At 34.6% G+C, this 13,494-nt stretch overlaps 2 protein-coding genes across 2 annotated transcripts; both read left to right on the top strand.

The window, feature by feature from the left end:
* Nucleotides 1-64: 64 nt before the first annotated feature.
* LOC306888578 (GATOR2 complex protein WDR59-like) lies at nt 65-6,553 on the top strand (the record flags this gene model as incomplete). The annotated part of the gene is made up of 17 exons (XM_079446998.1): nt 65-138; nt 673-722; nt 893-1,028; nt 1,703-1,788; nt 2,132-2,212; nt 2,287-2,324; nt 2,426-2,514; nt 2,627-2,743; nt 2,843-2,920; nt 3,320-3,476; nt 3,585-3,664; nt 3,743-3,875; nt 4,582-4,694; nt 4,863-5,027; nt 5,118-5,219; nt 5,321-5,465; nt 6,480-6,553. Exons 1-17 carry the CDS (start codon nt 85-87, stop codon nt 6,551-6,553), a joined length of 1,698 nt encoding a protein of 565 aa, XP_079303124.1. The 5' UTR covers nt 65-84.
* A 3,330-nt stretch (nt 6,554-9,883) lies between these two features.
* On the top strand, nt 9,884-13,384 carry LOC306888579 (GATOR2 complex protein WDR59-like). Its single transcript, XM_079446999.1, has 6 exons — nt 9,884-9,992; nt 10,107-10,257; nt 10,473-10,534; nt 11,069-11,192; nt 11,274-11,416; nt 12,667-13,384. The coding sequence occupies exons 2-6, from the start codon at nt 10,133-10,135 to the stop codon at nt 12,900-12,902; spliced, it is 690 nt and encodes a 229-aa protein (XP_079303125.1). The 5' UTR covers nt 9,884-9,992; nt 10,107-10,132; the 3' UTR covers nt 12,903-13,384.
* The last annotated feature ends 110 nt before the right edge of the window (nt 13,385-13,494 follow it).

Here is a 13,494-nt window from a genome sequence, read left to right as displayed (position 1 = left end):
TGCAGCAGCAGCAGCGAGTTCTCGCGAGATTACTCTGTCGTCCCGTTAGTATCACGTCATTTGTTGACGTTCTGGTGGGTGAAGATGGCGGCCCGCTGGAGCAGTGAGAATGTGGTGGTGGAGTTCCGAGACGCACAGGTACACAATCACTACACCTGCATGCATGCATTAGATGCGTCAGAGGAGTAGTTTTCACGAGCATTAGAGCAATACACGTGCACAGCTGTCATGTCAAAACTGAGCGACGTCTATTAAACTTAGATTTGAATGACATTCTTTGTTTATCAAGGTGTTATCTTATAAACCTACCATGGTAAACATACTATTTTCAGTTATTATGAGTTACAATAAACATGTTGTTAAAAAATAAATGAAAACCTGGGAAATTACATGGGATATCTTTAATAACTGTGGTTTAATGTAGATATATTGGCTTTAGTAAGTATATGGGCACACTTAAAATGTCTGTATACCATTGCATTGATATAAAGTATCAAATCAAGTGTGATTTATTTTTTAAAAAGAGCAGTTTTAAGTATATTTGTAAGAACTGAAGCAGGATATACAGTAACACTAGACAATATCAACGCAATGCAATGGTATACATTACATTTAGAAAGGTAAAAAGAAAATGACACAAGTATATTTGAGGGTGATGTGTTGTGTTTTCAGGCTACAGCGATGTCAGTGGACTGTCTCGGCCAGCACGCTGTTCTCTCTGGGTTTGTGCAGCCTCGGCTAATATCACATCCTCATGTGCAATTATAAACACCATCTGTAGCTTAGCTCTATACGCTGAATCTACATCCTGTTTCTTATCTGTTTATCATTTTGCATGCATTGTTTCACCACACAGTCTATTTACTCTTTCACTTGTGAATGCTTTGAACAGGAGACGATTCTTATATGTTGTAAATTTGGAGACGCCGTCCGAGGCTCCACGCAAAATCAGCCGCCAGAGCAAATGGGATGTTGGGACAGTCCAGTGGAATCCGCACAAAACCGAGGCCCATTTATTTGCAGCATCTGTGCGTAAAGAAGATTTATGACACTGTCATATTTATTGTTTCACATGCATGCATAATATTTATTTAGTAACACCCTACAGTAAGTTTCCATTAGTTAACATTAGTTTATAGTGCTGTCAAGCGATTAATCGCATCCAAAATAAATATTTTTGTTTACATAATATATGTGTGTGTGTATATATATAAAGACACACACATGCATGTATATATATATTTAAGAAAAATATGTTTATATTATATCATATATTTATATATGAATATAAATATACATGTAAATATTTTGAAAATATATGCTGTATGTTTGTGTCTTTATATATACACAGTACAAATAAGTTTTAGCTCTTATTTGTGATCCTAGATGTCCAAATGAAGTTCTTAGCATTGCATATTAATAATCAAAAATTAAGCGTTGATTTATTTACGGTAGGAAATTTTCTAAATATCTTCATGGAACATGATCTTTACTTAATATCCTAATGAGTTTTGGCATAAAAGAAAAAGTATATACAGAAAAATATTTTCTATATATAGAAAAATCGATAGTTTTGACCCATACAATGTATTGTTGGTTATTGCTATAAATATACCTGTGTGAAATATGACGAGTTTTGTGGTCCAGGGTCACATTTTATGAATTTTCTGTATTGTAAAAATACATTTTGTCATCTCCGCAGAGTAACCAGCGCGTCGACCTGTACGTTTGGCGTGATGGATCCGGTGAAGCACATACATCTTTACAAGGCCACACACGTGTTATAAGGTAACAAAGATGAAATGCTACTTAAGAAATCTGATCATTTTGTCTTATCCAAACAATGACAAGAAAATGCATGAGCCAAAAAAGTTTGGTGACTTTATATATTCACCAGATGTAAAATATACTATCGCTCCGCTCTAAGCTGCTAAATTGTGGACAATTAGGCATTAAAGTAATATACTGTAAACACTGAAATTATGAGACTTGGAAAAAGCTGCTTTGAACAAAGTGTGTTGTGAAAAGCAATATATAAGTGAAATTACTTGAATTGATCTGACTTGAGAATGTAAATATTCTCTTCTAATATGACAAAAAATTATAATAAATAACTCTTTTACTATTTCAGTGATTTGGACTGGTCGTGGTTTGAACCAGAGTTTCTTGTCACGAGTTCTGTGGACACTTACATCTACATATGGGACACAAGGTGAGTTTGGACAAAGAGTGCATGATAAAGAGTGCATTCCCCCATATTTTACACTTTTCTATTTTAATTTCCAGGGACACTCGAAAGCCAACCGTGGCGCTGTCTGCTGTGGGTAAGTGGAAAGACTCACTGAGTCCAACTCATCAATCAGTTTATTTATGCAAGGTCCATTCTTTTATTTATTTTTTTCCCCACATTTCCTCTGTATAATAGCTGGAGCCTCTCAGGTGAAGTGGAACAGACGGAATCATTATTGTTTGGCGTCAAGTCATGATGGTGATGTCAGAATCTGGGACAAGAGGGTGATTATTTTACTTGCTGCATCATGATTATAAAATCATCATTGGTATCAGTTATCAATTAAGCAATCTTTGTTTGTCTGTTAATCTGTCTGCTTACTGTTCTGTGCTACAGAAACCAAACACTGCTGTGGAGTATGTAGCCGCCCACCTGTCAAAGATTCATGGTCTGGACTGGCACCCGGATAACGAGTACATCCTGGCTACTTCCAGCCAGGACAACTCTGTTCGGGTGATTATGATCATTATTGATCATATTGTTCACATTCTATTATTCTGCTGCAGTTTAACTTACACTTGATTCTTTGTCTATTATGATTTACTCCAAAAGTTTTGGGACTACAGACAACCCCGGAAGTACCTTGATATCTTGTCATGTCAGGTGCCTGTGTGGAAGGCCAGATACACGGTACAGCAAAAAACTGTAACGCTGCGAAATATTATTACAATTTAAAATAACTGTTTTCTATTTGAATATATTTTAAAATCTAATTTATTCCTGTCAGGCAAATCAGAATTTTCAGCATCATTACTCCAGTCTTCGGTGTCACATGACCCTTTTAGAAATCATTCAAATACGCTGATTTGCTGCTCAGGAAACATTTAGTTTTTACTGTATTAAATTAATACAGATTTAGGGCGTGAGCGACTTCTTACATAAAAAAAATTCATAATTTTTGTCCAGTAGTGTACTTTTCCCCCCTTACACTTGCATCACTGTAATTGAAATATCATGTGTAATTCTAGTAAATATGAATTAGCATATTTTAAAGTACTCACTGCACCCTCTTCCTCTCGTTCTGTTCAGCCCTTCTCTAACGGCCTGGTTACAGTGATGGTTCCTCAGCTCCGGCGAGAGAACAGCCTCCTGCTGTGGAGCACACTGGAACTGAACAGTCCTGTTCACGCGTTCGTGGGCCACGACGATGTTGTGCTTGAGTTTCAGTGGAGGCCGCAGAAAGAAGGTGAGAGGAGAAACCAGTAGGTGCTGATAATTCTGTAAATGAGTGCTTCATTTTGACTTTAAGAACAGACACGTATTATTGCCTTCCACTGGCCATTCTGTATTTTAGGTTCCAAAGACTGCCAGCTGGTCACATGGTCCAGAGATCAAACCCTGAGGATATGGAGAGTAGATCCTCAACTTCAGAAGGTGATGCTCAGGAACTCAATGCTTTCAGTACAGCTGGTGACTTTATGTTTGAGACTGATTGGCTCATGTGATCTGTAGCTGTGCTGTGCCAATGACATTGTGGACGAGTTGATGGAGGGCTTGACTATCACCACAGAGACGGAGAAAACTCTGAGGTCCCCAGACTCCGAACCTCCACTCAGCCCTGGATTCACAGCGGACAACTCACAAGGTGAAAAACTGATAGAATAGAATCACCAATTAGAATAAAATAGACCCAAATCTGCACAGAAAGTAGATTGGATTGTTTATGACGTGAAATGAGTCAAGAATTATGAATTTATAACATATACATAAGTGTGCCTGTCTGTCTATATCTTATACATGTTATAATCTTTTCACTTTTATCTATACTATTATTTTATATAATATAGACAGACATACTGTACAATACCTATCAAAAGTTTGTGGTTAGTTTCTAAATCAGCATATTAGAATGATTTCTGAAGGATCATGTGACACTGAAGACTGGAGTAATGATGCTGAAAATTCAGTTTCGCATCACACAAATAAATTATATTTTAAAATATATTCAAATAGAAAACAGTTATTTTAAATTGTAATAATATTTTTAAAAATTGACACAATTTTTGCCTTCAAAAAACATTACAAAATCATACCGACCCCAAACTTGAATGGTAGAGTGTAGAATGCAATATGAGATGCACGTAAAGTAAATTGTAATCTGAATTTTGTAGATTTTTTAACTAATATTAAAAATGTATTTTGGATTTAAATTATGAACTGAATATTTTTATCATTATAACTGATTATTAAGATTATTTTTCATCCCATTCGTCATATATGGTGATGTGAAAAAAGTGTATGTTCCAGTCAGATCCTAGTTTTATTGAATATAAATTATTGTCTGTTCACAGATCAGTTTGATGGCCCTCAGTCTGGTGGTAAGAATGACGTACCAGGTTTGCCTCAGACTCTGCAGCAAGAGTTTTCTCTAGTCAACTTACAGATTCGTAACGTCAATGTGGAGGTCAGTCACTGTGATTTCTGTAAATCTGGTGCAACAAGGAATGTTTCAACAAAATAATTAGATTAATTGTCTGTTTTGTGGAGTGTCATGTTGCAGAATTCTAATAAATGGCATGCAATGCAACATGGCATGCAACGTAAATAAGACAGTGACGTATTGTTCTTGTAGATGGATGCTGTCAACCGCAGTTGCTTTGTGTCGGCTGACTGCGGAGCCAATCGTGTTCGTCTCGTGGTGAAGTTTCCTGCCCAATATCCCAACAATGCAGCTCCATCTTTCCAGTTCGTCTCTCCGACGAACATCTCGTCTTCCATGAAGACCAAGATAAAGAAGGTTGAAACTCTAACGCCCATCAAGCTATCCTTGACATTTAGTCAAAGCTTTAAACAATGTCATATTGAAGCAGCTTCATCTCTTTTGTAGATCCTGACAGATACGTCACTTCAGAAGGTAAAGAGAAACCAGAACTGCTTAGAGCCATGTGTTCGACAGCTGGTGTCTTGCTTAGAGTCAGATGGAGTCATGGTGAGTGAGATTTACTTTTGTAGTTATTTTATTCAAACACGTTTCCGAATGGTTTCCATGCTCACCGTGAAGAGTTTTTAAATCACCTATTGGATGTCCAGGAGGATGGTACAAACCCTTACGTGCTCACCAATCCGGTGACTCCTGCACTTCCTGCTTTCCCTCGAGTAACCAACACTTACGGCTCGTACCAGGACTCCAACATCCCCTTCCCACGCACCTCAGGGGCGCGCTTCTGTGGGACAGGTAGTCTGGGATAAGACCTTTTGTATTGTTTTAATTGTTGTCCATTATGCATGAAATTTCGTTCATATATAGGCCTAAAATGAAATGTGTAAAACAATACACACATATATATACTGATGATAAAAAGATTGGAATAATAAAAAAATTAAAACATTAACATATTTTTAGTCTCACTTGCTCACCAAGGCTGCATTTGATCAAAAATACAGTAATATTGTGTGAAAAATTATTGCAATTTAAAATATATATTTTTTATTTGAGTATATTTCAGAATGTAATTTATTCCTGTGATGCAAAGCTGAATTTTCAGCATCATTACTCCAGACTTCAGTGTCACGTGATCCTTCAGAAATCATTGTAATATACTGATTTGCTGCTCAAGAAACATTTCTTATTATTATCACTGTTGAAAATGATCATGCTGCTTAATATTTTTGTGGGAACCGGTAAGTTTGGGGTAATTTTTTTTAAAATAAATTAATATTTTTATTAAGAAAGGATGCTTCCAATTAATCAGTAAAATATTTATAATGTCACAGTGATGTCATATTGTTATTTATAATCTTACAATAATGTTTCTATTTCAAATAAATGCTGTTCTTTTGGAAAAAAAAAAAAAGTATCACGGTTTTCACAAATTAAGCAGCAAAAACTGTTTTCAATACTATTAATTATTGAGAACCAATAACAATTAATGATAATTGAGCATATTAGAATGATTTCTGCAGGATCATGTGACACTAAATACTGGAGTAAGGATGCTGAAAAAATGTAGCTTTGCATCACAAGGATTCATTGCATTTTAAAATATATTCAAATAGAAAATTGTTCTTAAATTGTAATGATATTTCACAATATTGCTGTTTTTTTTGGTTACTTTTTTGTTGTTTGTATTGTCGATCAAATAAATGCAGCCTTGATGGCCACAAGAAACCTCTTTTTTAAAAAACATTCCAGACTTTGGTTTTTATATGTAAATGAAAGACATCAATTTCAGCTTAATTTGCTTATTAGGTTCCTTGGTTTATTTCACTCGGCCCATATCTATGCATCGTACGGTCCCTCCGACTGAACCTACTCCCAGGTGAATATTCAGTCCAGTTTGCTTGGTGTGTCTGAAACATGGCACGTTATGCTATATATATTATTATATTATATTATTTGACAGTTTAGCTCGTGTCCTAAGATGAAGTATGTGCAGGTCTCTGTCAGCTCTCTCGGCGTATCACAGCGGAGTGATGACGCCCATGAAGATGCGAACGGAGTCTCAGACCACCCTGAGGTTGTACAGCGGGAGCCCAACACGCACAGACAAAGACCAAGTGTCCATATCGTCCTTTTACTACAAAGAACGGGTGAGACTTGTCATATAGGACTAAAATTAGTCCTGGCGGGAAGCAAATTTATATTCAGCAGCCATGGTCAGATGATTTATTGTATTTTGTTTATTTTTATTCTTCCTGTCTGCAGACAGGTTTACACATTATTTCTAAAATGTGTTTTACTTTCAAGACCTGACTGTATTGTTCCTCCTTGGTTAAATAACATGTTTTTCTACTTTTTGTTCCGTTCTGAGTTGTTATTCTTGCTTTTCACATCCCACCCGCTTGTTCCACCTGTTCAAAAGCACCATTTTCACAGTTCCTTTGCACTGTTGTTCTCTGTGCTGTCTTTCTCCTGTTGAGTTTTGGTGGCATGTGTCCCTCACTCATGTTGCTGTGGTCTGTTTTATCCAATCAGAAGCCCCCTCTGTCTGCTCCCCGCCGCTGGTCTGTGCAGACTATTCATGACTGTCCGGTATTGACCTCCGCCCCTCCCTCCCACTTATTCTCTCTCTCATCTATTTGGTCTAATGCTTGTTGCTTTAAAGCATTTCATTCACTTGCTGTCATACATTTCACATATGGCACATCACAGCTCACCATCTTGCCCTAAATTGTCTCTTTTGAAACAAATCTGTACTAATTTAGCAGACGTTTACAGATCGTAAAAATGAAAGATCATCCCTTTTTTCAATCTTTCTCATGTATTTGATGTTGTGTGTAACACTGTAACCCATCAGTTTGTTAACAAAAAAAAATGTACAGCGGAAAAAAAAATATATATATATTTATAAAGAAAAATATAAGTATATTCGTAAATATAAATATCTATGTCAATTAATATATGATAAATAAAGTATATTATAATTATTTAGTACTTTTTTTATTACTTTATTAAAGTTTTGTTAAATATTTAAATTTTAATTTCATGGCTGCTACTGAATATTTATGGTTAGTGGATATTCTTGATTTACCCACCTTTGGCAAATAATTTTAGACCCTAATGATATTTCAAATGAAGCTTTAATGTCTATGCTGATCTTAACAGTTTAACAGTTTTTTTAGTGCATTTAACAAATATGAAGCATTTAGAAAAAATTATTCAAAATAATCAATAATTATAGTAATTCTAATGATAACATGCATAATAATAATAATTCAATATATAATGATTTCTAATTATATTTTTAAAAGGGTTTTTCTCATTCTGACAACCATAAGGGTTATTTATTTTTTATTTTGATCAGAAAGTGACTGATCCTGTTGTTTGTCATTATTACGGTGTTCAGAAATCCCGCCGCTGGAAAGGCAAGCGAGAGGGAGGAGACTACAGCAGCAGACCCATCAAATTGGCTGGCAAAGTCATCATCCAGGAAGTCTCGTGTCTGCTTCCTGTGCGCAAAGCCCTCGGGGAGACATACGTGTATGTTATGTTTTCTCAGATAGAAATGCATTCCAGGTCATATTTAGATATAGATATCTGTCTGGTTAGTAACAGCGATAACTTACAGCATCATCTGCCGATACTGTGACATTCTTTTGTTCAAATGTCATCTTGATCCTCAGCGTCTTTGTTTTTCTTCACCTTAGGCTAAATGTTAATGACATACAGGACACGTGTCAGAAGAATGGGGCGGCGGCCTTAGCTGTGGGCCGCAGGGATTTAGCAAAGGTATGTAATGTCAGTCAAGTGTTTGGAATAATTACGATTTTTTAAAATGTTTACGCCAGAATGAACAAAATATAAAAAGTATAACAACAATATTTAAACATTATGTGTTACATGAAAGTAGTGTGATAAAATCACCTACATACACAGAAGTGAGTACACCCCTCACATTTTTGTAAATATTTTATTATATATTTTCATGTGACAACACTGAAGAAATGACACTTTGCTACAATGTAAAGTAGTGAGTGTACAACTTGTATAAATATGTAAATTTGCTGTCCCCTCAAAATAACTCAACACACACCCATTCATGCCTAAACCGCTGGCCACAAAAGTGAGTACACCCCAAAGTGAAAATGTCCAAATTGGGCCCAAAGTGTCAATATTTTGTGTGGCCACCATTATTTTCCAACACTGCCTTAAGCCTCTTAGGCATGGAGTTCACCAGAGCTTCACAGGTTGCCACTGGAGTCCTCTTCCACTCCACAATGACGACATCACGGAGCTGGTGGATGGTAGAGACCTTGCACTCCTCCACCTTTCATTTGAGGATGCCCCAAAAATATTGTAAAATCAGTAATATTGTGAAATATGATTACAATTTAAAATAAGTTTTTTTATTTTAATGTATTTAAAAATGTAATTTATTCCAGTCTTCACATGATCCTTTAGAAATATGCTTATTATTATTATTATTATTATTATTAATGTTGAAAACAGTTGTGCTGCATAACACTTTTGTAAAAACTGATAAGTCTGGAGTAATTTTGTTAATTTTTCTGTTAATGTGTTTTTTAACTTTAAACCACATAAACATATTGCATTACACCAAATACACAAAATATTGTTCTTTTTAGTAACATATGACCCCTTTAAAGAAGCATGGACTAGATCAGCGTGCTGAAGAGAGCTTTAAAAAGGTGTTTTTTACACTACCATTGAGAATTTTTAACCAAAGTATGTTATAGACTTTTCATTAAGACCCTAAAGAATCATATCAACTTGTGGAAAATGGGCATCCGATGACCCCTTTAAATATCATTGAAAATATTTATAATGTTAAAAAAAAATTTTTTTTTCAAATAAATGCTGTTCTTTTGAACTTTTATTTATATAATGAAATAAAAAAAATCATGATGTCAACAAAAATATTAAACGGCAAAAAGCTGTTTTCAGCATTGACAATAAGAATGAAAAAAAATCAGATTTGTATCACAGGAATAAATTACATTTGAAAATACATTTATTATAAATTTTACTGTATTTTTAATCAAATATATGCAGTTTTCGAGCATAAGAGACTTCGTTCAAAAGCATTAATAATTCTTAATTATTCCAAGGTTTTGACCTGTAGTGTATGTGTGGGCATGATTTCCATACGAGCCATTTTTAAAGCCATTTCTCCACGCTCTGTCTCTAGGTATGGGCGCTTGCCTCGGCTGCCACGAATCTTGACCTCAGTCCTGACCCTGACCCTGATGCTGGAACTCCCTGGGCCAAACACCCATTTGGGCGGCACCTGCTGGAGACATTGTGAGTTGCAGCTTTCAATCTGTGAAACCATCAGAAGTGCATTATATCCAGCTAGAATTGATGAACATGTCCTTGTTTTCTCATGATCTTTGACTTTGTCTCTTTCCTCCACAGGCTTGAACACTACAGTCAGATGAGTGATGTTCAGAGTCTGGCTATGCTGTGCAGTGTGTTCAGAGGTCACAGCAGTCCTCAGGAATATTTCACTCTATACGGACATCAGCAACCTCGACCGGCGATCTTCACGTCACACCACTCCCGCTACGTATGTTTGAAAACCTAACTCATCAATGTCTGGATTCTGTTGTAATTAATTGTGTCTTTCAGTTAAACTAGGATCAGTTGTATATTTCTTTCTTAAATATGTTGGAAATATTCATGTATATCGAAGATATATTAATATCTGTGACCCGCATCTGTGTTTATTTGTTTGCTTTTGTATTATTAATACTGTATTATTTAGCCCAGTTTCACCTCTAGTTCTGTCACATCCGGATCATGTTCAAGTACCTCAGACTCTGCAAACACTCCGTGGACCATGGGTGAGCGATCATGAGTTTATTCATATAGTCGTTTTTAATAATATTATAGTATTTAAATTTTTTTTTTTTTTTAGAAATGATGATAACAATTATTATTAGCAATTTTAGAATTTTAATAATAATAGTAGCATTGTAAACATTTATTATGATATTAATATTATTATTTATAAATAACAACAATAATAATAATCTGATTGATTAATTTACTAAAATTATATTTTTGCTATTATTCTGTGTAGTCTATATATTTACTGATTTCCTATAATTAATAACATTAATATATTGTTTTCATAATTAATGAAAACATTAGTGCCCAATATGTTACACATTCATATTGCTCACCCATAATGTAATTTCTAAGCTATTTTCAATGGTAAAAATCCACCTTCCCTTACAGCTGTATGTGAAATGTACCAAATTTTTCCGCATCATGACAAAATGTTTTAGTTATGAGTCTGTTAGTAATAGAACTGTTAGAGAAAACAGCTCCATAACTTCTGATCGTTGTGAAAATATGGATCTTTTCTCTTTCAGCTGGACGTGAATCAGAGCATGCTCCTCCCTGGGGAGAATCGTCTCCAGATGACTATCGCTATGCAAACCAGATATACACCGACCCCCGAGAACGAGAAAAAGAACAACACGACATGAACAAAAGGTGAAAGTCAGTGACTTTTCCACTTATCACATTAACACTGCATCCCCAAACTAACACTAAAGAGGTGCTTCTGATCCACAGATTGCTGGACCCCTCCAACTCCTGGCAGTTTGACGACTTCAAGAAGTGTTACGGTGAAATCCTGCACCAATGGGGCATGAAGGACAAGAGGGCAGAGGTGCTCAAATTTGTCTCCTGCCCTCCAGAGCCACACAAAGGCATAGGTATGTTAAAGAAAAAGGATTCCAAACAGCTTCTGGGACAGACTACCAGACCGCCTCAGAAAAAGGTTTCAACTCAGTTTGTTAAAACAAGCAAAAGGTGTGTTTCCTGTAATGCACATATAAGTGAGCGTAGAAGTAGATATGTGCATCTTCTATTGTTATTACAGCACTTATAATTATTTTTCACATAATATGAGATGTAAAGATGTTTAAATTCTTAAATTGTAGACGGTTCTATAAAAGCTTCTGGTTATTTGTATTTGTTTTGTGACCAAAAAAATTTAAATCCTACCTAAACGCTACAATTAAAAACTATTATTATTATTAATATTTATAGTGTAATTAATACAATTGATATACAATTCATTAGACAATTATAGTTATTTATAAACAATAAGAATACTAATAAGAATTAAGAATTTTTATAATACTAATTAATTATTATTATATTAATAATGATTTATAATATAATAATTATAAAAGTAATAATAATAATAATAATTGGAGTTTAATTTCTAATAGTTATTTAATTATGTTGGTTTGCACAAAAATATGAATCAAAACTGTTTTCAACATTCATTATAACAACAATAATAATAATAATTGTATGCAATTAATAGTTAATCAATTTATCAGATTATTATTGTTTTTGTTATTTATAAATAATAGTAATAATACTTATAATAACATTATTATTATCATACTAATCATTTACTAATTGCTTATTATTTTTAATAATACTAATTGTTATTATTAATATTAATAATTATACTAATCATTTACTAATTGCTTATTATTTTTAATAATACTAATTGTTATTATTAATATTAATAATTATACTAATCATTTATTAATTGCTTATTATTTTTAATAATACTAATTGTTATTATTACTATTAATAATGTTAGAATATAATTATTATAGTAAAAATTATTGTTTTATTATTTATTATATTTATATTAACTATGCACAAAAATCTTATAAGCATCACAGCTGTTTTCAACATTGACAATAATAAATGTTTCTTGAGCAGTCATGTGAAGTCTTGTTATATTTTCTAAACTGTATGTTTTACATTTATTCTGGTGCAACCTTCCTTTGATCAAATATAAACTATTTTCTGTGATAATCCATAAGCATTCCTTAAAGGAGCGAAGCATTTCTGGAATGTCGATCAATGTTTAACTCTTGAACAAATGTTTAACACCCACATTTATGAGCCTGCATCGTGTCTTTGCTCTCGTATGCAGAGTTTGGCGTTTACTGCTGCCACTGTCGCAGTCAGGTCCGCGGCACCCAGTGCGCCGTCTGCAAGCGCTTCACCTTCCAGTGCGCCATCTGTCACGTGGCCGTACGCGGCTCTTCTAACTTCTGCCTGAGCTGCGGGCACGGAGGACACACCAGTCACATGATGGACTGGTTTCGCTCTCAAGAGGTCTGTCCCACTGGCTGCGGGTGCCACTGCCTGCTGCAAAGCACTTTCTGAACATTACAAACAATAAAAACGTCAAGATACGCCTCAAAACTCTTAGTACTGTAGCAACTCCTCTGTAGAGAAACGTTGAGGAACATCAGCGTCATTCAGGATGGTTTAACGACTGTTCAAGTGTAGAATTATGTTCTAACGAGGAGCTGCAAATATCAACCTTATAATAGGTCAAAACCAGCCTAGTTAGTAAGTGAAATTGTTATACAGTGCTGTTTTTTGCGCTTTTATACCTGTTGATTTGAGTAGAGCTTATATTTGCCATGGAAATCGATCTGTGAAAGGGAAAAGGGAAACGTTGCTGATTTTTATGGTTATGAAACAATTTTTTTTTTTCAAATGTGTTTTGATTGCTCGTTTCAGTTGAAAAGGAGATTTAAAAAGTTTTGTTTCCCTTCAGAAGAGAACTGCTGTGTTTTGAAGGATTAACAATGTACAGTATGTGTGCCATAAAAATATGAATAAATTTCACAATACAGTGATTATTGGTTCATGTGCCATTGCAGGAACTCTCTTTTATGAAATGTGTTCATAAAAGTGTATTAACTGTCATGACTACCTCATAAATAAATTACATATTACATTTTTTAGC

The sequence above is a fragment of the Barbus barbus genome (assembly GCF_936440315.1).
Source record: "Barbus barbus genome assembly, chromosome: 22".
In the NCBI taxonomy this organism is placed as follows: Eukaryota; Metazoa; Chordata; class Actinopteri; order Cypriniformes; family Cyprinidae; genus Barbus; species Barbus barbus.
The sequence above is the reverse complement of the archived record's forward strand: the minus strand, read 5'-3'. Positions and strand labels throughout refer to the sequence as shown.